General features: G+C 43.8%; 1 protein-coding gene across 1 annotated transcript; it reads right to left on the bottom strand.

Annotated features, from left to right (window-relative positions):
* Positions 1–16,260: 16,260 nt before the first annotated feature.
* LOC147608700 (uncharacterized) lies at positions 16,261–20,037 on the bottom strand. The gene is made up of 2 exons (XM_086788196.1): positions 16,910–20,037; positions 16,261–16,803 (listed from the first exon to the last, which is right to left on the bottom strand). The coding sequence occupies exons 1-2, from the start codon at positions 19,539–19,541 to the stop codon at positions 16,424–16,426; spliced, it is 3,012 nt and encodes a 1,003-aa protein (XP_086644322.1). The 5' UTR covers positions 19,542–20,037; the 3' UTR covers positions 16,261–16,423.
* Positions 20,038–20,384: the final 347 nt, after the last annotated feature.

The following is a 20,384-nucleotide window of genomic DNA, read 5'->3' as shown; positions in this document are numbered from 1 at the left end:
GCTATCTGCCAATAAGTATAAGTACCCAAAAATCTTCACTAATATCAACATACTAACTCTTCAAAATAAAATAAAAAAGGAAAAAGAAAACAAGATATACAAAGCAAGGAGGAGCCCCTACTAGCTAGTGAAGACTAGCATAATTGGTTTCTAATGTTATAGGATAGCTCCCCTTGAAAAGGAGTACGAGGATTTTGACTACACATCCTCGGATCTAGAATCTTTCACACGGGCACCAGTCCTACACCAACAAACAAGAAAGATAAGAAGAAGGTCGCTCGAGCTTAGAATCTACCTCATCTTGGTCTGTACTCTAGGACTTGGGATCTTGGTTCGTACTCCAGGACCATTATTAAATAAGAAGGTGCCCACACGTATGGGGAAAGTCTCTTTCTAGTATCACTTCTCATTGGAATGTCTACTCTTCTTGGAGACACTAAAAGTGAAGGAGAAGTTATAGGCTATAAGGTTGGATTAATACACACGGAAGTCGTTGTTGCCAAAGATCATCAATGCCCACTATGCAAAGAATTCATCATGTCTTATGACAAGAGAACAAAGACTAGGGAAGTAACTATGCTTGATGGCATCACAAGGAGGATAATGATTCAGGAGGATTTTTATGCCTGATGGCATCACAAAGAGGATAATGATTTAGGAGGATGATATCTAAAAGGCAATGTAGGTAGCCTTGACTACTTGCACCCACCGTGTGGAAAATAAGGACTTGCCATTTGACACCATGCTTAAGGAGAAAGTGTTCAATAAAAATGGGAGAGAGTAACAAGGAAAGAGCCAATAAATCGACTGGTCACATTGTGTCATGATTTTATAGATCAAGCCATTGGACATATATAATAGAACTGACCTCCAAAAATTGTAAAAAATCATATAAATGTGAAAGATGACAAGACATATTACATACACGAGGAGATTTACACCTATCTACCTTAGCATCAGAACAGAGTGGTTAACTCCTATCTCTTGACCAAGGCACTAATCCATATCACATGCACACCATGCCCCCATGAAAGAAAAGTAGAGCTAGCCAAATTCACCTCAAAAGATGTCTTAGAGGAGTTTCCAACCGTGGACCCCCTTTAGGCTCAATTAACTATTGTAGGCAAAATGATTTTTTGAGCAGTTTAAGTGCTAGTTGACCTATTTAGAGGTTTCTAAATGTCAAGAAACTTCACAAACTTGTGAATGGAAATGGAATTGAGGTTTTTGCAAAATCATATTATATTGGGCAACTATAAGGCCTTCTTCTAGCCAAACAGTCTAGTAAAAAGAACAACACATGATCAACCGTACATATCCTTGTCCGGGGCAATCTTTGAGCATTCCAAAATCATAGCATTGATGTATGAAATCCCTGGATAATATTGGACATGCCTAGAGTGCATAACCCTATTTTTCTATATGCAAAGAAGGCAATTGGATGTAAGTGGGTGTATAAAGTCAAGCACAATGTTGATGGTTCAGTGAGCAGGTACAAGGCAAGATTGGTTTCCAAGGGCTATGCGCAGACTTATGGCATAGACTATGAGGAGACATTCAGCCCGGTTGGAAGAATGGCTTGTCATTGCTATGGCTACAGCAAAGGGTTGGTCTTTACATCAAACGGATGTAAAGAATGCTTTCTTGCATGGTGATTTGCAAGAAGAAGTGTACATGATGCGGCCAACAGGTTATGAGAGTGATGCACATCTAGATTTTGTGTACAGGTTACGCAAAGCCTTGTACGGCTTGAATCAAGCACCTAGAGCATGGTCAAACAAGATCGGGGAGTATCTTGTTACCATTAGATTTCAGATATCCAATTAAAAATTTTTACTATATGTGAAAAAGATAAATAGAGGGATCATGCTATTAGTCATCTATGTGGATGACTTGATTATCACTGGTGATAGTGATGCAGACATACATGATGTCAGGATGATTTTGAAGCAGAAGTTTGAGATGAAAGATTTGGGTGACCTGTGGTATTTCTTGGGCATAGAGGTGGTGAGATCACCTCATGGCATTTTGCTATTGCAGAGGTAGTATGGCTTGGACATGTTGTCCAAGTATGGTATGATAGGTTGTAAGACTATTTTAATGCCATTGGAGCAGAACACAAAGCTTTCTGCAAATACAGGTGAGTTTTTGGAGGACCCCACTACATACAGGCGCATAGTGGGTAGTTTGATCTGCATGACCACCATTACAAGGCCAGACGAGCTATGCTATTGGACTTGTGAGTCAGTTTATGGACTTTTGTATGAGACTGGTATAGAGATACAGTTGCATGGGTACACAGATGCTGATTGGGCTGGTAGTATTGCAGACACGAGATCTACCAGTGGTTTTATGTTCTCATTTGGAGTGTTGTTGTGAGTTGGAGTAGTGAGAAGCAGCCAATAGTTGCCTTGTTGAGTACATAGCTAAAGTACAAGGGTGATGCTATGACAGCTTGTGAGAGGTAGCTTGGTTTCAGAAGCTAAGTTGGTGACATGGGAGAGCCCGTGGATAGGGAAGTTGTCATATATTGTTACAACATGACACTACAAGGGATCGGGCTCATACCCGTGCTCCTAGCCGCTAAAAATGACTTGTGAAAAAAAGTAGTGGGCCCGTGTACCAGCGCGTGTATCATCGCGGCCACAGACATGCGTGTAAAAGCGCGTGTATAGGACCTCTCAGACGCGCTTATACACGGGTGTATAGCCGCGTTCTTTTCACAGACGCGTTGATACATGCGGCTATACACGCCTTTCTTTAATTTAGACGCGATGTACTCAGACGCGTTGATACCTGCGTCTATACACGCATTTCTTTAATTTAGATGCGCTTATACACGCGTAATTGTCAGTTTTGATGCATTAATACACGCGTATTTTATAGATTAACCGCGTATATACACGCGAGTTTTAGCAGTTCTGACGCGTTTATACACGCAAACAGAGAGCAAAAAAAAATCCAGAGAGTGCTATTTGGTGCCTGAATACTGTTCCAGCATTCCAGCACCCAATAACACTCTCTGGATTTTTTTTTTTGTGCATTAGACCATCCACGAAGAACATATGCACGAGGGAGATTAAGACAAGAACGACATGAATGCATACATTGTCAATACACGATTCAAGAAAGACATGAATGTAATACTATCCATTCAGGATTCAATATTACTATCAAAATTTCATACATGTATACAAGGGAGTCCATATCTCGAAGTAGCCCATGGCTTCAGTTTACAAAAAAATATATACAACCACATCCTCAATATGGAATGTGATACTATAAGTCTGAGTACTACTCAGACCCAGATGATGACTTGGTGCTCCCTCCATGCTCAGATGAGCTCACATCAGTCGGAATGTCCGATGAGTAGTGCTCACGTCCACCCTCTGCAGTGGCGGTGGGTGGATCATCAGCAGCTTGTGCCTATTCAAGTAATATATAGTATATAAGTATATATATATGTAATTCAATAAACCAAAATCATTCGTTTAGAATTTTCAAGTACCTGTCGACCGTATGGTCTCATGGCCATCTCAAACTGCGCGTCCGTAATACGTCCCTCGGCTCTGAAGATGGCCCACGTGTCACGTCTGCTATGTCGGCGAGCATACGCAGTATCGTGGGTTGTGGGCTTCCTCCCCGTAACCCGTCGCTGTATCATAATCAACACAATTTGTAAGATTAAAACAATCAAAGAATCAATAAATTAAGTGAACAATCAAATAAAGTGGCAAGATACTTACGAACTCTGCCTCCCATGACTCGACGCCGCCAGATCCGAAATGCGAAGATCCAATGGTCTCCATCTGGATCCGTCGTGCCTCCACATGCCGCCTGCTCTTCACGCCACCCTCTGCTCGTTTCTTTGCCTCCTTCCACTCGCGTTTGTGCGCAGTGAGACAGGTTTCTCGGTAGGATAGCCACCCGCAGCTACATTTAGCCGGTCATTGTACGCGAGTTTTTTAAGGTGAGATCTTTTATTACTTAAGATCTCCCTTATTCGCGTCCTTCCCCATACATCCGAGAATGTAGCATGTGGGGGATTGGGGTACTGACTATGTACAGCCTCTATCACCTCCCCAACTAATCGGCTATTTTGATCTTTAAATTTAATAAAATAATATCTATATGAGTTTGATACTACCCCACGCATGTACTCCATTACCTCCCTCCCCCTCGCATCCCATCACTATCCCGCCCGGGCCGCCCCTATCCGTCACATCATAGCAGACCACTCTCTCCATCTCTCTCATCTCCTCCTCTTTCGAACTGTCTCCTCTAACTCTTCTCCCTCTATCTCCTCTCTCACCGCGTGCCCTACTACCTCCCCCACCTCCCCCACCAAAGCACCCGCCGCATCCTCCACTCCCACTCTTCCTACTGCTGCGGGTGGAGTCACGACTGGGGGATTGTCTACGTGACGGTGGCTGTGAGCCCTGACGTGACGGTGGCTCTGAGGGAGCACGTGATGGTGGCTGTGAGGGTGTACGTGAGTGTGTCTGGGACGAGGTATGTCTCCTCGGTGGACGTGGAAGAGGAGAAGCTGCATGCCGTCTCGTCGGACTCGGAGGAATAGACGGCACTGCCCTGGATACTCGCGGTAGGGGTATAGACACCATGCAGGGAAGGAGGGGGATGGGCATACATATACTCTGTAAGCTCAACTGGACCAAGATGGCGCCCAAAATGATTCAGCATCTCCATCAGCCAATTGCTGTACGCAAATGGATCGGATGAAGAACCTGGAATATCCATAAAGAACCTGCAAAACAAACATCTTCATGTACATCATGGGCTGTCTCTTGACTCACACAAATATCATCATTCAAGTCAGTTGTGTTGCCTACAAATCATGAATTCTGAAACGCAGTCTCGTGTATACACCCGTGCAGAAACGCGTGTATACACCTGTCAAAAAACGCGTGTATACACCCGTCCAGAAATGCGTGTATATCCGCGTGAACAGACTCTGCAGACAGAGTACACGCGCTTTTACACGCGTTTCTACACGCGACCTGCGAAATTTTTTTTTCAAAAGGACCGACCTCTGACAAAGACAAAGTGTCCTTATAAAAGGACCATTGTCGCCCCTGTCAGAATCATTCACCCAATCGTGTGCACAGAAGCAAAAGGACGGAGACAAACCCAAAAAGCAAAGAGCAAATAGCATAAACAAATCTGAGGAAAGAGACAAGGCACAGGACTAACTGACTCACCTCTGAAAAAGTTTCTTTCTTGCTCGGTTTCCTCTCGTGTGTGCTCCTTCTCTGCTCCCTCCTTGCACTTAGGTTTCGTTACTAATCGAAGAGGCGAAAACGAAAGCAGTGTTGATATGTTAGTTCAAAATCTATATTTGGGGAAGGCGGGCTATTTTTAGTTTAAACAGACCGTCGCGTTTATAAACGCGTGTATATTCGCGTGTATGATATTTTAGCTGCATTTATACACGCGTTTTGCAGGAATTACCCACGTCAATACATGCGATTTTTAGGAAATAGCCGCGTTAATACACGCAATTTTTAGGAAATAGCTCCGTTAATACACGCGATTTTTATACTTTCATTAAAAACATATTATGATTTTGTGTTTTCTGGTTTGTACATAGGATGTCATCAACCTCTTCAAGCAGTTCTGGGGAAGATGAGACAATGCGTCATCGTAATCGCGATGTGTGGTTGGGACAACGGATCAAATGTATGTGTAATCGATGTCAAGGATGCATTGTACGAGCACATCGAATTACCTTGAATCACATCTCCATGTATGGAGAATGGAATCAAACAGGTTTAGAGGTGAGTAGATGTAAATTGGTGGTATTCAAATGACTCATGGTATCCAAATTAAATTAATAGAGTTGTAATATATAAACTCTAATTGAAGCAGGATGCAGTACCACACCCTAACATGGTACCCTACGCGCGACGAGAGCACGCAAAGCGTCGACGAGATGATGCTGGAGCTTCGGGATCTATTGTCAGAGATGAGTGGGAAAGGAATGACAATAGCCCTGCACCCCACGAAGTTGTGGAAGAGGAGGTGCTTGATGATATGGTGCGGAATATTTTTAAGGATGATCCCAAAGGTATGGACGACGATGATATGGAACAAGAGCATCTTTATAAGGCTTCATCGACACCGGTGTTTGAAGGGTGCACATTCTCTGTTTTACGTGCTTCACTTGAACTACTCAATATACAAACAGTTTATGGATGGAGCAATGCAAGTCTTGACGCATTATTGAAGTAAGCATTCTAACTTACAAATTTGACTTAGTGGTTTAAGGTTTAAGATTTAAGACTAATTATAATTAATGATATTGGATGCAGGCTATTATCAAACATGCTTCCAAAGGAAAATAGACTACCCACCTCAAGAGACATAGCGAGGCGCTATGTCACATCTCTTGGAGGGCTGGATTATGATCGCATACATGCATGCGTCAATGATTGCATTCTCTTTCGTGGGACGCATAAGGAGGCTCTACATTGTCCCACTTGTGGTGAAGCAAGGTATAGAACAGATATGAAGAGTTTTGATGTACCTCATAAAGTCTTGCGACACTTTCCTATAATTCCTCGCATCAAACACATGTTCAAGTGCAAATCCATAGCAGAGCTCATGTCATGGCATTCCTCACATCGATCGGATGATGGCATGTGGAGAATTCCCGCAGACACTCCTGCTTGGAAGCATATTAAAGATGAGTGGCCCAGCTTTAAAACAGAGCCCAGAAACTTGAGACTTGGCCTAGGTATGGATGGAGTGAATCCATTTGGTTTCAAAAGCACCGCATACAGCGTGTGGCCTGTTGTGTTGGTGAATTACAACCTTCCACCATCAATGGCGATCAAGAAGGGACATCTTATGTTATCCCTTCTAATTCCAGGGAAACATAAAGTCAAGCATATGGATGTTTATCTTGAACCATTGATTGATGAGTTGGAGGAACTATGGAGAGGTGTTGCGGTGGTGGACATTAGTAGGCCTCCCTCCTCTCGACACTTCGACTTAAAAGCAGCGTTGATGTGGACAATGCATGACTTTCCAAGATACAGCGATTGTTCTGGTAAGAATTCTAATTACCTCCCTACTCTATTACTATTGGCTATATATATTAATTATACATATTGACTTTATTATTCTAACTTTTATTTATATTTTAACAGGTTTGAAAACATCGGGTAAACATGCATGTCCTGTTTGTGGCCCTTCGTTAGTACATGAGTATGCTGACAGTTTGTGTAAGACTATATTCGATAATCATCATCGATTTCTCCCCTCAGATCATCCTAAATATGTTGCTAGTAAGAGTAACATTCCTCCACAAACACTTCGTGCAAAAGATTGGAAGCGTATTTGGGAGTCTACAACTATTCTTCCTCCAGATGGCATGAACAGGTATAGTAATGTTTTTTCAATCTTGTTTTGTGTAGTCTCTAATTGGATTAAAGGTCACATAGAGCAATCCCTTGTGTAGGTACTCCATTTTTTTTCGGCTGCCATATTGGACCCATCTTAAGATCAACCATCTTCTTGATCCCATGCACATCTTCAAGAATGTGGGAGCCATAAACCATACATACATGTGCTCTTATGTGCGCAGTTCATACTACCTACTAGCATCGACCATTGTGCAAATAAGAGTTTGAAAAAATGTATTTATAAGATGGGCGAGCTTGTGAGGTATGTAAAACCCATGCTCAGATCACCCTTCATTATACCTTGCAAAATGAACATGCATGAGGTATAACGTACCATTTATTTATTTTTCAGATATGTTAGTTCCAAAGCAATTGATCCAGCCACGTTGGATGATGCGCGTGTTATGGCAGTGGAGGTGGTTTGTTTGGTAGAGGAGACTTTTCTGCGAACCATTCTCACAAGTCAACTACATCTCATTGTGCATTTAGTGGACGAAATCGCTTTATGTGGCACGTTGGATGTTCTTCCTAGAGCACTTCATGAAGAACCTTAAAAGACTTTGTGAGGCAAAGTGCAAGGCCTGAAGGAAGCATGGCCGAGGGTTGGTTGATACAAGAGTCTCTTGTATATATTTCAGAATTTCTTGGTCAGGTGGACAGCTCTTTGCCACGACTATGGAGCAATGAAGAGGACTTGAGGATGACCTCTATTGTGCCTCAAGGAAAAGGACAGAGTAAAGTAATTGACAGAACATTGATTGATGATCTCAATTTCACTTGTATCCTTAATAGTGATGTGATGAGCAGATGGGTTACAAGATATGAGGATGCAAAGACAAAAAGGCAAGCAGAAAGAGCTCTCTTTCGGAGGCAACATGGCTCTCGGAAGGCGTACCCGAGGCGTACCCTAAGCATCTAGCAACACTTCCGAATGATATCCATGTTGATTGGTTGCATGAGGAAATGGAGAGAGCAGAGAGCGACGAGGGGCTGCATATCACGGCGGAAGAATGGGAGTATGCACGAGGATGCATGTCAAAGGTACATAGAACTAATGTTTTGCATTAGTTGTAAGTGATTTGCTTTTAATATTTATTCACATTGCTTACACAAATATTGCTTCTATTTTGGTCCAGTGCACTATGTTCAATGCTATATGGTGTGAAGGCAAGCATTTTCGAACACAAAGAATTGATGAAAAGAGAAATACACAAGATTGCGATGTCATTAGTAGCTTTGAGGGAGCTAATGAAAAAATGGATGATTATTGTGGCATAATCCAAGACATATTTAGGCTTGACTTTCGTCGCTTCTTTGTGTATGTTTTGGATGTCAAATGGCAAATGAACGTGGTGGAAAAAGGGCCTGATGCAACGATAAAACGCCATGCAAGTGGATATGTAACTATTGACTCTACAAAGTTCTGGCAAACAAAGAAAGATAGGCTCGTATTGCCACAACAATGTGAGCAGGTATGCATTTTTTTACTAATGTGCTTCATGTACATATATATCTAAGCTCACGTACCCCTTGACTTTTGATATGCTAATTAATTACTGTACTATGTGTATTTGAGTAGGTTATCTATCTACCAATGGTGCATGACATTAAATGGTGGTACGTCATCCCTATTGCACCACGTTCCAAAGTGATGTATAATACATTCACTGATATGGAGCATATGGAGGATGTAACAAGCCGCAATGAAGATGATGTCGAACATGCCATTGAAGATGTTGTGATCGATGATCAAGAAATAAGAGATGATCATGATAATGAGGAGGAGCATGCCATTTCTCATGATCATGAGAATGACCCTACCATTGAGGATGATGGTGATGTTGATGAGGATGATCAGGACATCGATACCATTATCAATGGAGTACAGAATATCGATAGTGGAATAAATTTAATCGTAGCCTTACAAATTGATCAAATGGATATTGATGTTGATCGTTTGGCAAGGATGGATCTTATTGAAGATGAGATCGAACCCTAACCAATCCGTCACTGTACGTTCTAAATTGATGACATTTCTATCATCTCATATGCATGATTTATTTTTGAATATATTTCATTGTTGTAAATGCATGTATTTCTTCAGTTTTTCTCTGCCATGCGTGTATTAATCCGTGTATAGTGGCGTGTATTAATCCGTGTATAATAGCGTGTATTAATCCGTGAATATTAGCGTATATAGATGCGTGTATTACTGCGTGTATATAAACGCGTTTATACACGCGTTGATAAATGCAAATATACACGCGAACTTAAATGCTAAAATACACGCGCCCGATTCTATTCAAATACAAGCGCGACCATACACGCGCTCGTAATTTATCGCGTGTATGAAACGCGTGTATGGCAGCATTGTCTTGTAGTGTGAGTAGCATACAGTTGGCCAGTAACCCAGTATATCATGCTGGAACGAAGCACATTGAGGCGCATTATCACTTTATAAGGGAGGAGGTTCTAGTAGGAGATGTAGATCTGGTATATGTCAGCACAGAGTATCAGGTGGCTGACATCTTCACAAAGGCATTGGGCACAGAGAAGCTCCATACGTTGGGAGCTTACTTGGAGTACATTGTGTGGAGTTAAGCTCAAGCAAGAGTGTTGAGATATCGAGCTTAACTAGTGCTACGACGGACATTGATGACCCACCTAGGTGATAGCTTTCGCATCTACACATATGGCATGGTTGGTGAGATTATGGGTGATATGTAGCTAGTGGGATGATAGGTTATGTGATAGCCATTTTGGATTACTAGATACTGGCATAGTTTTAGTGCCAGCTCATTTAGTCGGGTTCATGTTATGGACCAACCCTTGTATGTTGTAGTAGTAGAGTACTAACCCATATCGTGTGTACTCTTATCTTTATGTTATGTTGCTTGAGTAGAGAAGAAGAAGATAGAAGAAAATTCAGCTATACATCTCTCTCTTGTGTCTTGCTCTCTCTTGTGTGTGTGTGTTTGCTTGCTAGGGTTTGAAGCTCTTCCCCACATTCTCTTTATCATGATGGGACAAGTTTAGATAAAGAAACCAGTCTACATCGCCACACAGACTTGACTGAAAAAGAGAGAAGGATCTCATTGATCTTCTCAAGGTTTTCAAAGGTGTTTTTGCATGGAAATACTCAAACATGAAAGGGGTTCCTCTTGCAGTCTGCAAGCATACTATTCCAATCATGGATGATGCACGACTAGTGCGACAAAGATCTCATCCAATGAATCCAAATTATGCCAAATTGGTTAGAGAGGAGGTTGAAAAATTGATCAATGCAGGTTTCATTTATGCCATAGAACACACTAAGAAGGTTTCTCCTATTTGTGGTTGTACCTAAAAAGAATGGAAAACTTCGAGTGTGTTGACATGAAGAAGGTCAACACTGCAACGGTTCAAGATCATTATCCTTTACCATTTACTAAACAAGTATTGGAACGAGTGGCATGAAAATAATCTTATAGCTTCTTGGATGGTTTCTTGGGCTATAACCAGGTACAAATAGATCTTGTTGATCTCAGCATAAGATAGCATTCATCACCCTATGGGGAACTTATGCCTATAGGGTCATGCCTTTTTGATATATGGTATTGGACTTGAGAGCCTATAACCACATAACCTATCATGGTGGTGAAAGGTTTAGAGATGTGAAGAACTTGAAAAAACCAGGTTATGTAGAGATGGGAGATGATATAGCTCATCCTATTGCTCATATTAGGAATGTACCATTGCCTATGTAGGATGACAAGATGAAGTACTTGTCTGATGTGCCCAACATCATAAATAACCTAGTTTCTGTTAGGCAAATTATTGAGCAAGTTTTGCAGGTACTTTTTAACCCTAATGGTTGCTATATAGAGGACTTCAAGAACAAATGTCGTTTGGTTGCAAAGGACAAGAGAGTGGACAGAATGTTTACTTTGGATGTAAGCATGCCGCCTGAGATCAAAGCTGCTATGTTTGCACAAGGTGCAGGTATTGTGGCCGATATAGAAATTTGGCACAAACATATTGATCATATAAATAAGCAACAATTGAAGTCCATGTAAAATTTTGAAATTGTTACAGGTTTGCCAAAGTTTAAGGTGAATGGAATTCATAAAGTTTGTGAAGCATGTTAATTTGGGAAGAAAACAAAGAATGTATTTCCGCATGACATAAATGTAAGTAAGATGAATCTTGATGTGGTGTACTCAGATGTATGCATGCTGACAAAGATAGCATCAATGGAAGGATGTCACTATTATGTATCTTTCATTCATGACCACACAAGGAAGGTGTGGGTGTACTTCATGAAAGAAAAAATGAAGTGTTTACACACTTTTAGAATTTCAAAATGTTCGTTGAAAAGTAAACAGGTTTGTAGATTAAGTGCATGAGGTCATATAGAGGGAGATAATATTTCTCCAATGAGTTCAATGCATATCTTCAAAAGCATGGAATTTAGAGGCAATTTACATGCAAGTACACTCTGCAGTAAAATGGTGTTGCAAGAGGAAGAACAGGCACATTACAAAAGTTGCTCGTATATTAATGGTTGAGACATTATTATTAGGCTCAAGCAGTTGCGACTGCAGTTTATATTATGAACATAAGCCTCACATCAGTAGTACATGATATGACTCTAGAGGAGTAGTACAGTGACAGAAAACCAAATTTTTCACACTTGAAAATTTTTTGATGCATTACATATATACATATTCATGATGAGCTACACAAGAAGCTAGATTCGAAGGCTGAAAAATGTGTTTTTATTGGTTACTTCCTTTAGCAAAAGGGTTAAAGATGTTACAACCCTATCACACGTGAGATGAGGGTGAGCGAGCGATGATATTGTATTTGATGAGATAAACTCGTAGTATGCTAATGTAAAAGACTTCATTGGGGCTGATGCACAAGAACTGGTGAGGGTGAGCGAGCGATGATATTGTATTTGATGAGATGAGCTCGTAGTATGCTAATGTAAAAGACTTCATTGGGGCTGATGCACAAGAACTGGTGGTTACACAAAACGCAGGTCAAAAAAAGCACAGTCGTTAAGTGTACCAAGAATCCTCTAGCAGTGGTCTATTGGATAGACAATGGAGTGGCAGGCTGCATCAGAATGTTAGTCCTATAAACTCAGCAGGTGCATCACGTAAAGGCAAAGAGAAGGTCAAGAGAACCTTGGTGTATCTGGCATTTCAGTAGGACATGCATTTGTTGATAGAGAGTCTAGTGGCTTCGAGCAAAGCCTTGACAAGGAGTTCGAGATTCCAACTATCAGGACACGTGGTATAAGGAAGGCTAAGGTAGTTGAAAGGACACTAGGGCCACATCCACCATTATGTATACATGGCAAAGGTTATGTAGGATGTTGAACCCATATGTTTTGAGAATACTGTTGGGCATAAAAATGGGATACAATCGTGAATGAAGAAATGGGTGCATTGGATGAACATAAGACATGGGAATTGGTGCCTTTGCCTAAGGATAAAAAGGCTATTGGTTGTAAGTGGTTGTGCAAAGTGAAGCACAACTCAAATGGAAGCATTAGCAGATACAAAGCTAGATTGGTTACTAAAGGTTATGCTCAAACCTACAACATTTGATTATGAGGAGATACTCAGTCCCGTTGCCAAAATGGCAAACCGTGAGTTGTAATTGTAGTGGCTATGTCAAAAGGTTGGTTTTCGCATCAGATGGATATAAAGAATGCATTCTTGTATGGTGAGTTGCAAGAAGAAGTGTATTTGGATCAGCCACCTAGTTATAAGGATGTGAGTCGTCCAAATTCTGTGGGCAGGCTACATAAAGCCTTGTATACCTTAAAGCACACACCAAGAGCATGGCATGATAAGATTGCACAAAATCTTATCACCATGGCTTTCATATGGCAGATGTTGATCATTCACTCTATGTGTGAAAGAGTGATAAGGGAATTGTGGTCATCACCATCTACGTGAATGACGATTGTTGTTGGCGACGGTGACAATGAAGAAGTTGAGAATGCAAAGGGTCTCCTCAAGAAGAAGTTTGACATGAAGAATTTGGGTGAGTTGAGATACTTTCTCGGCTTTGAGGTCATTAGGATAACTAAGGGCATATGGCTCACAACGACAATATGCTTTGGATATGTCCAAATATGGTATGGCTAGCTATAAGCCCATTTTTAAACCATTGGATCAGAATGGCAAGTTGAGTACAAATACATGTGAGATGTTGAGGAAAATCCCACTCTGTAGTACAAGAAGATAGTGGATAGCTTGATCTACATGACAATCACACCAGGCCAAACTTGAACTACACAACATACATGTATACATATACATGTATGTATACATATATATATATAAAGAGCCAGTTTATGCAGGTTCCTCTGAAACTACATTTAGATGATGTGAGGTACACACTACGTTGCATGAGGTTCACAGTGGATTATGGTCTCTTCTATGAGGCTAGTATAGAGTTACAAGTGTATGGATACACTAATGCAGATTGGGCTAGTAACATCTTGTACAGAAGATCTACTAGCGAATTTATGTTTTCCTTTGAAAGTGGTGCTATTACTTGGAGCAATAATAAGAAATCAATAGTTGCCTTATCAAGTACAGAGGCAGAGTACAGGGGTGCTATGATGGCAACATGTGAGGTAATTTAGTTACGCAAGCTACTTGGAGACTTGGGACTGCGTGTGGATAAACAACTTATTATTTATTTTGACAACCTTAGTAGCATACAATTGGCTAGGAACCGAGTATTTCATGCACGGAACAAACACATAGAGATCCTTTATTACTTCATCTTAGAGAGAAGGTCTTGGTTAGAGATGTTGATCTCGAGTATGTCAACACAAAGGAACAAGTAGCTGACATTTTCACCAAGGCCTTGGGAGCAGAGAAGCTTCACAGATTCTACACCATGCTTAGAGTCTTGGAGATGGAGTTGAGCTTGAAGGGGAGTGTTGAAATGTCAAGCTCAACATGAGCCGACACCCATGATACGCCTGGGTGACCATTCTACATTTACACCACTGGCGTGTTTGGTAGCTGACATGACGAATCTTCACGAGTGATTCTACAACTAAACTACATCTACATAATCCACCCGCCGCTGAGTTATGGCATACTTATCTTGCCAACTCACCTATTTAGCGTGTTCATGTTATGTACTGCTTGTACACAGTACTCTAGTACTTATGTTAGGTTTTCACTTATCATTTTGTACCCTTCTTTTGAGATTGAGAATCAGAAGAAGATTCCAACCTTCCATCTTTTTGTGTATTATCCTGTTATCCATGTGTGTGTGTGTGTGTGTGTGTGTTTGTGTGTGTGTGTGTGCCTGCTAGAGTTCAAGCTCTCTCTTGTTCCCCAATCTTTTCAAGCACCTCTATATTGGAGATCCTCAAGGCCTTGTGCTTTGATATCAACAGCATGCTAAGTTGGATGTAGCCACCACTATCTAGTTTTTTAACCTTATCATCATGTTGTAACTAGCACCTCTACAACGAAGGTCCTCAAGGCCTTGTGTTTTGACATCAAGTACAAGCCAACTTTAAAGCACACTCCACTGCTATGAACATATGCATAGTGACTCACTCCAAGGCTAGCATCTCCTCACCCATAACTCTCTAAATGTCCTACAAGTCCTTCCATAGGACTATCTAGTATACAAAGTCAAGATATCACTTTTTTTGACACTGAAAACTACTACTAGAGCTAAGTCCTTGCACAAGACTACCCAGTACCCAAAGTCAAGATACTTCTTTCGACATTACTCGAGCTACAACCTAGTAAGACTTTACTGTACCTCAACGATTCCAAGAGAAGAATTTAGATTGAGAGGGAGAGTATATTAACCACATTGCTTAAGATTACTTATGGTGTGCGGTCGCATCTTGATGTGTTAGGCAAGCAAAAGATCAACCTACTTCTCTAGTTAACAAAGTGTCCAACTTGACACTCTCGTCTTTCTTTCTTGAAGGAACACAATCTTTCACCCTTGTATGAACTGAGGGGTAGGAGTGGTGGAAGGAGAAGAGCCATCCTCACCACCCACCTATTGTCCCCACCCCTCACTTGATAATCTTGTTGCTCTGTCCACCCCAACCCAAGGAATTATTAAAACTACCAAGCTAGGGATGTTTCCGTGCACGCCATTGAGTGGCCTAGCATGAGCCAATAGCCATGATTTAGGCAAAATGAGTTGTGGGTATGGCTTTTTGATTTAGGACCACAAGTGGGAAAAATGCCAGCATTTTTCCCTACGCATGAACAACTCCCTTAATCAAGGTGTGACTTGCAAGTTGATTTAATCTATCATCTCAAACTCTACACTAGGCATCTTTGTGTTTGTGAGATCTTTTTTTCATGATCCCATATCAAGATGAGGTCATCGACCTAGATGAACAGTGATAATATACTTCTGTTGATCATAAACACATACAAATTTGCATGTGAAGGGCTACGTAGAAGACCAATACTCATAAAAAGCATCAATCCTTTGGTACCATGCTCACGGGGCTTGTTTCAACGAGTAGAGAGCATTCTGTAATCTATAAACTTTGCTTCCAAAATTGAGAAGCATGAACCCAAGTGGTTACTCCACGTGTATCTCCTCCTGGAGGTTCCCATTGAGGAAAATATATTCTTACGCTGCTAATGCAAGAATGGTGTGGATTGTGGTTAACCTCGCTGTGGAGTAAGAAAGTCAAAACCTTGAACTTGTGTGTAATTTAGTGACTAACTTTGATTTTCACCTAGTAATTTAGCCTTGCAAAACACAACCCAGGCGGCTATTCAGCTACAGCCATGAACATTACGTGTAATCTATATATCTTGAGGAACAGGCGTAAGATAATAATTAGAGATGCATTACTGAGATAATAACCATTCATTCAAGAAGATACAAATGCCACTAATTCGACATGCATTTTTCATCCTTGCATTGTGTCCACTATAAACAGTCAAATATACGACGCGCGCTGTACATTAGAGGGACGCTCGAGCCAGACACTAAATAGATATCAAATCCGGAGGGCTAGTAGCGGCGGCGGCTGCGGGCTCCTTCACTTTGGGGATGTCTGTGAGCAGCTGAACAACTTCACGCATGGTGGGGCGCTGGTCTGGCGGGTCCACCAAGCAGCGGAGCGTCACCTTGAGCATCAGCATCACCTCCTGCATCTGCTTCGACCCCTCCGCCAACCCCATCCTGGCATCCAGAACCTCTAGTGTCCCCTCTCTGCTCTGTACCCGCTTCCGCACCCACCTAGCAATGTCTATGCACTCCCCGTACTCGGGCTCAATAGGCCTCCTGCCCGTCAGCAGCTCCAGGAGAACCACACCAAAGCTGTAGATGTCGCTTTTCTCGTTAATCTTCAGAGTGTAAGCATACTCTGCATTGATGGCCGATCACAGGGAACACGTCAGAACCACATCTTGGCAAGCTTTTCGCCGCACAAGCAAAAAACAGAGAGGTAAGAGGTCTGCACACGTACGTACCTGGCGCAATGTAGCCATAAGAGCCTGCCACGGAGGACATGGATTCCGACTTGCCCGAGTCTTGGAGAGCACGTGCAAGGCCGAAGTCCGCCACGTGCGCTTCGTAGTTGGAATCGAGAAGAATGTTGTTGGACTTGACGTCTCGGTGCACGATCACAGGAGTGCAATCGTGGTGGAGATAGCAGAGGCCCTTGGCAGCCTCTATGGCTATCCTGTACCTGGTCACCCAGTTCAAGGATCCGCCCCTGGGCCCGTGAAGCAGCTCGCCCAGGCTGCCGTTGGGCATGTACTCGTAGAGCAGCAGGTTTGTTTCATGATTTGAGCAGCACCCCAGCAACCTTACAATGTGCCGATGCCTGATGTTGCCCAACGTTTGAATCTCGGCTGAGAAGCCGTGATCATCATCTTCTAGCGAGCCCTTGCGTATCGCTGGCAGCCTCTTGATAGCCACCATCTTCCCATTCGGCATCAGACCCTTGAACACTGTCCCTGACCCACCCTTGCCTATGATGTTGTCGTCTGCGAGGCAATCCAGCACATTATTGACACTGAAATCTAACCTCTCAAAAGCAGTCAGATTCCACCTTCCTAGAAGATTCACTTTGAAAAGAGACCAGAGAAACTGCTTGTCACGTTCATTACGGAGGACATAGATGACTGCAGCCACGGTTAGGATGAACAGCCCCACTACCAATCCACTCATGCCGTAGATGATAGACCTCGACTGCTTGGTCCCTCTCGAAGTTGCCACACTGTGAAGCTGCGAGGGTTTGCAACCCACAAGCATCTGCTTGCCGCAGAGAAGAGGGTTGCCAAGGAATGAGGTGTGGTTGAAGTTGGCGAACTGTCCCTGGTCAGGGATCACTCCCGACAGGTTGTTGAAGGAGAAATCAACCGTGGTCAGGGTCACCATATTCTCTAGAGAGAGAGGAATGGGTCCAGTGAAACGGTTCCTGGATAGGTTCAAAGATGCAAGCACATTGAGGTTCGAGAGCTGGGACAGAATTTCTCCATCAAATTGGTTGCGGCTGAGGTCCAGAGAAGCCAGCCCCGCACATTCGCTAATGGCAAGGGGCATGGGACCCGTGAGCAGATTGCCACTCAGGTCCAGCTTAGCGAGGTGCTTCAAGCCGCCTATTTCTTCAGGAATGCTTCCTGAGATCCGGTTACCGGAAAAGTCCAGATCCACTATCTGAGACAAGTTGCCAATGCTCGGTGGCAGGGCGCCGGAGAGCTGATTATAGGACAAGTCCAAGCTTCCCAGTGTGGAGGAGGCCGGTATTTTGTTGGGGAAAGTGCCGGTGAGATTGTTGGAAGGAACCTCCAGCAAGTCCAGCTCAGGGAGGGCCAGCAAGCCGGGCGGCAAGGGGCCGCTCAGCTGGTTTTGGCCTAGGCGGGCACGGACGAGCTTTGGGCACTCACCGAGGCCGGACGGAATTGGGCCGGTGAAGCGGTTGCGGAGGAGGATGAGGCGCCACAAGTTGCCGCCCTTGCAGAGGTCAGGAGGGATAGGTCCAGTGAAGGAGTTTGAGGAAAGGTCCACCTCGAGAAGCTGCCCGTTGCGGCCAAGATGCTGCGGGACAAGTCCCGTAAAGTTGTTCTCCCACAATGTAAGGACTTGCAGGTGGGGAAGGTCCCCTATGTATGAGGGTATGCCGCCATGGAGAGTGTTGAGGAAGAGGTTGAGCAGCTCCAGCTTCTGCAAGTTGGCCAGCTCCGCCGGTATAGTTCCGGTCAGCCGGTTATTGGAGAGATCCAGGGACTTGAGGTTCGTTAGGTTGCCCAGCTCGGAGGGTATAGGCCCAACCAGGCTGTTGGTCTGCAGAAATAGAGAATCGAGGTTGGAAAGGGAGCCCAAAGCTGAAGGAATGACCCCGCTTAGACCACTGTTGGCAATATCCAGCCGCACTAGATTAGTGAGCCTCCCTAGCTCCACTGGAATTCCACCTTCGAACTGGTTGAAATAGCCTATGTACATGCGCTGCAGCTTCTGCAAGTTGCCCAGCTGTGGTGGAATGCGCCCTGTGAGAGCATTTCCAGACAATGCTAGATATTGCAGGCTCTCTATGTTGCCATACTGCGGGTGAATGACACCAGAGAAATAGTTGCCGCCCAGGTGTAAGTGCTGCAAGTTCGTCAGCAGGCTCACTTCCAACGGTAGCTCGCCAGTGAAGTTGTTGTTGAAGGCATCCAACACCTCTAGAGACTTGAGACGGGAGAAGTTTCTTGGAAAGAGATTGCTGAACAAATTGTTGGAGATGTTGAGAGAACGCAGACCGACCAGGTTGGTGATCTCCGTTGGTAGGCCGCCGGAGAAGTTGTTAACGGCGAGGGAGACATTGACGAGGTTGGGCAGCTCTCCAATGGCTGAGGAGAGAGAACCTGAAAGGTTCATTCCGGAAAGGTCAAGGGAGACCACGAATTGAGAGGCGTTGCAAATGACACCACTCCAGGTGCAAGGGTTGAGATCATCAGCTATCCAGTCGTTGAGATGGCCAGCTTCGTCGACGACGGCCGCCTTCACCGACAAAAGGGCCTTCCCGTCTTCGGACAGCGCAGCAACTCCTCCATACCCACAAGCCCAACACAGCAGCAATGTCATCGTGAACCACTTAGCCATTGCTTCTACCATCTCTCTATCTCACTCACTCACTCTATCTTTCTACAAACGACCACTGAGCCACTCCTATGCTACGAATGCAGACCTCACCTGGAAGTCTGGAAGCCTATGCTGAGCGCATAAACATCAGATTATATAGCTACTGTCACCATGCACATGGGCATACATTTAGAACTTTCTATCACATCTTCAACGCCACCCTGGCCACATCGCTAGGTTTATCAATGAGGGATGCCGGGTGGGTAGACGACCGACCATAAGTAGGACTGGGGGGAGCGGGCGGGAGCAGAGGAGAGGTCTATTCGGGAGCAGCTTTATTCACTGAGGCAAGGAAATGGGACAATCTTTACGGAGGCATTGAGAGGCAGAGGGGGGAAGCACACAAGAGGGTGTTGAGTCGGTGACCTCTGGTGGTCAAAGGCCAGCTGCACTAGGTGTCGGAATGGGTGAGAGGGGGAGGAGGCACGGCCTTCAACAGCGGGGGGAGGGGGCAGAATCCTCGTGGCACGATAGAAAGAGACGGCAGCTGACCTGTATCGGAGGGAGAGCTATGAGCGTCGCGGGGCCCACCCGTTTGCATTCTCGAGCCCGCATGCGCGAATGGCGTACCCAGTGCGGAAGTAGTGAAGTCCGTGACTCCAACGGACGGCCTTACTCATGGTGCACTGGGCAGTAGTAGGGCCCCGCCCTCCTATTTGGTCAAAACCGGGCCCCGGAGATCCACCGGCACGGGCGGCCACCTTTTAGAGCCCGGCGGACTAAACGCCTGCTCCACCCCCCGCGCCCAAAAGCCCAACGGGCCACACTGCCAAAACCCCTGGGCCGAGCCTAATTTTAACACGTACATATATAGGA

The sequence above is a fragment of the Cibotium barometz genome, chromosome 52, assembly GCF_041138505.1.
Source record: "Cibotium barometz isolate CiBa-2024 chromosome 52, ASM4113850v1, whole genome shotgun sequence".
NCBI classification, from domain to species: Eukaryota; Viridiplantae; Streptophyta; class Polypodiopsida; order Cyatheales; family Cibotiaceae; genus Cibotium; species Cibotium barometz.
Note: the sequence above shows the minus strand (reverse complement) of the source record. Positions and strands in the feature narration are given on the sequence as shown.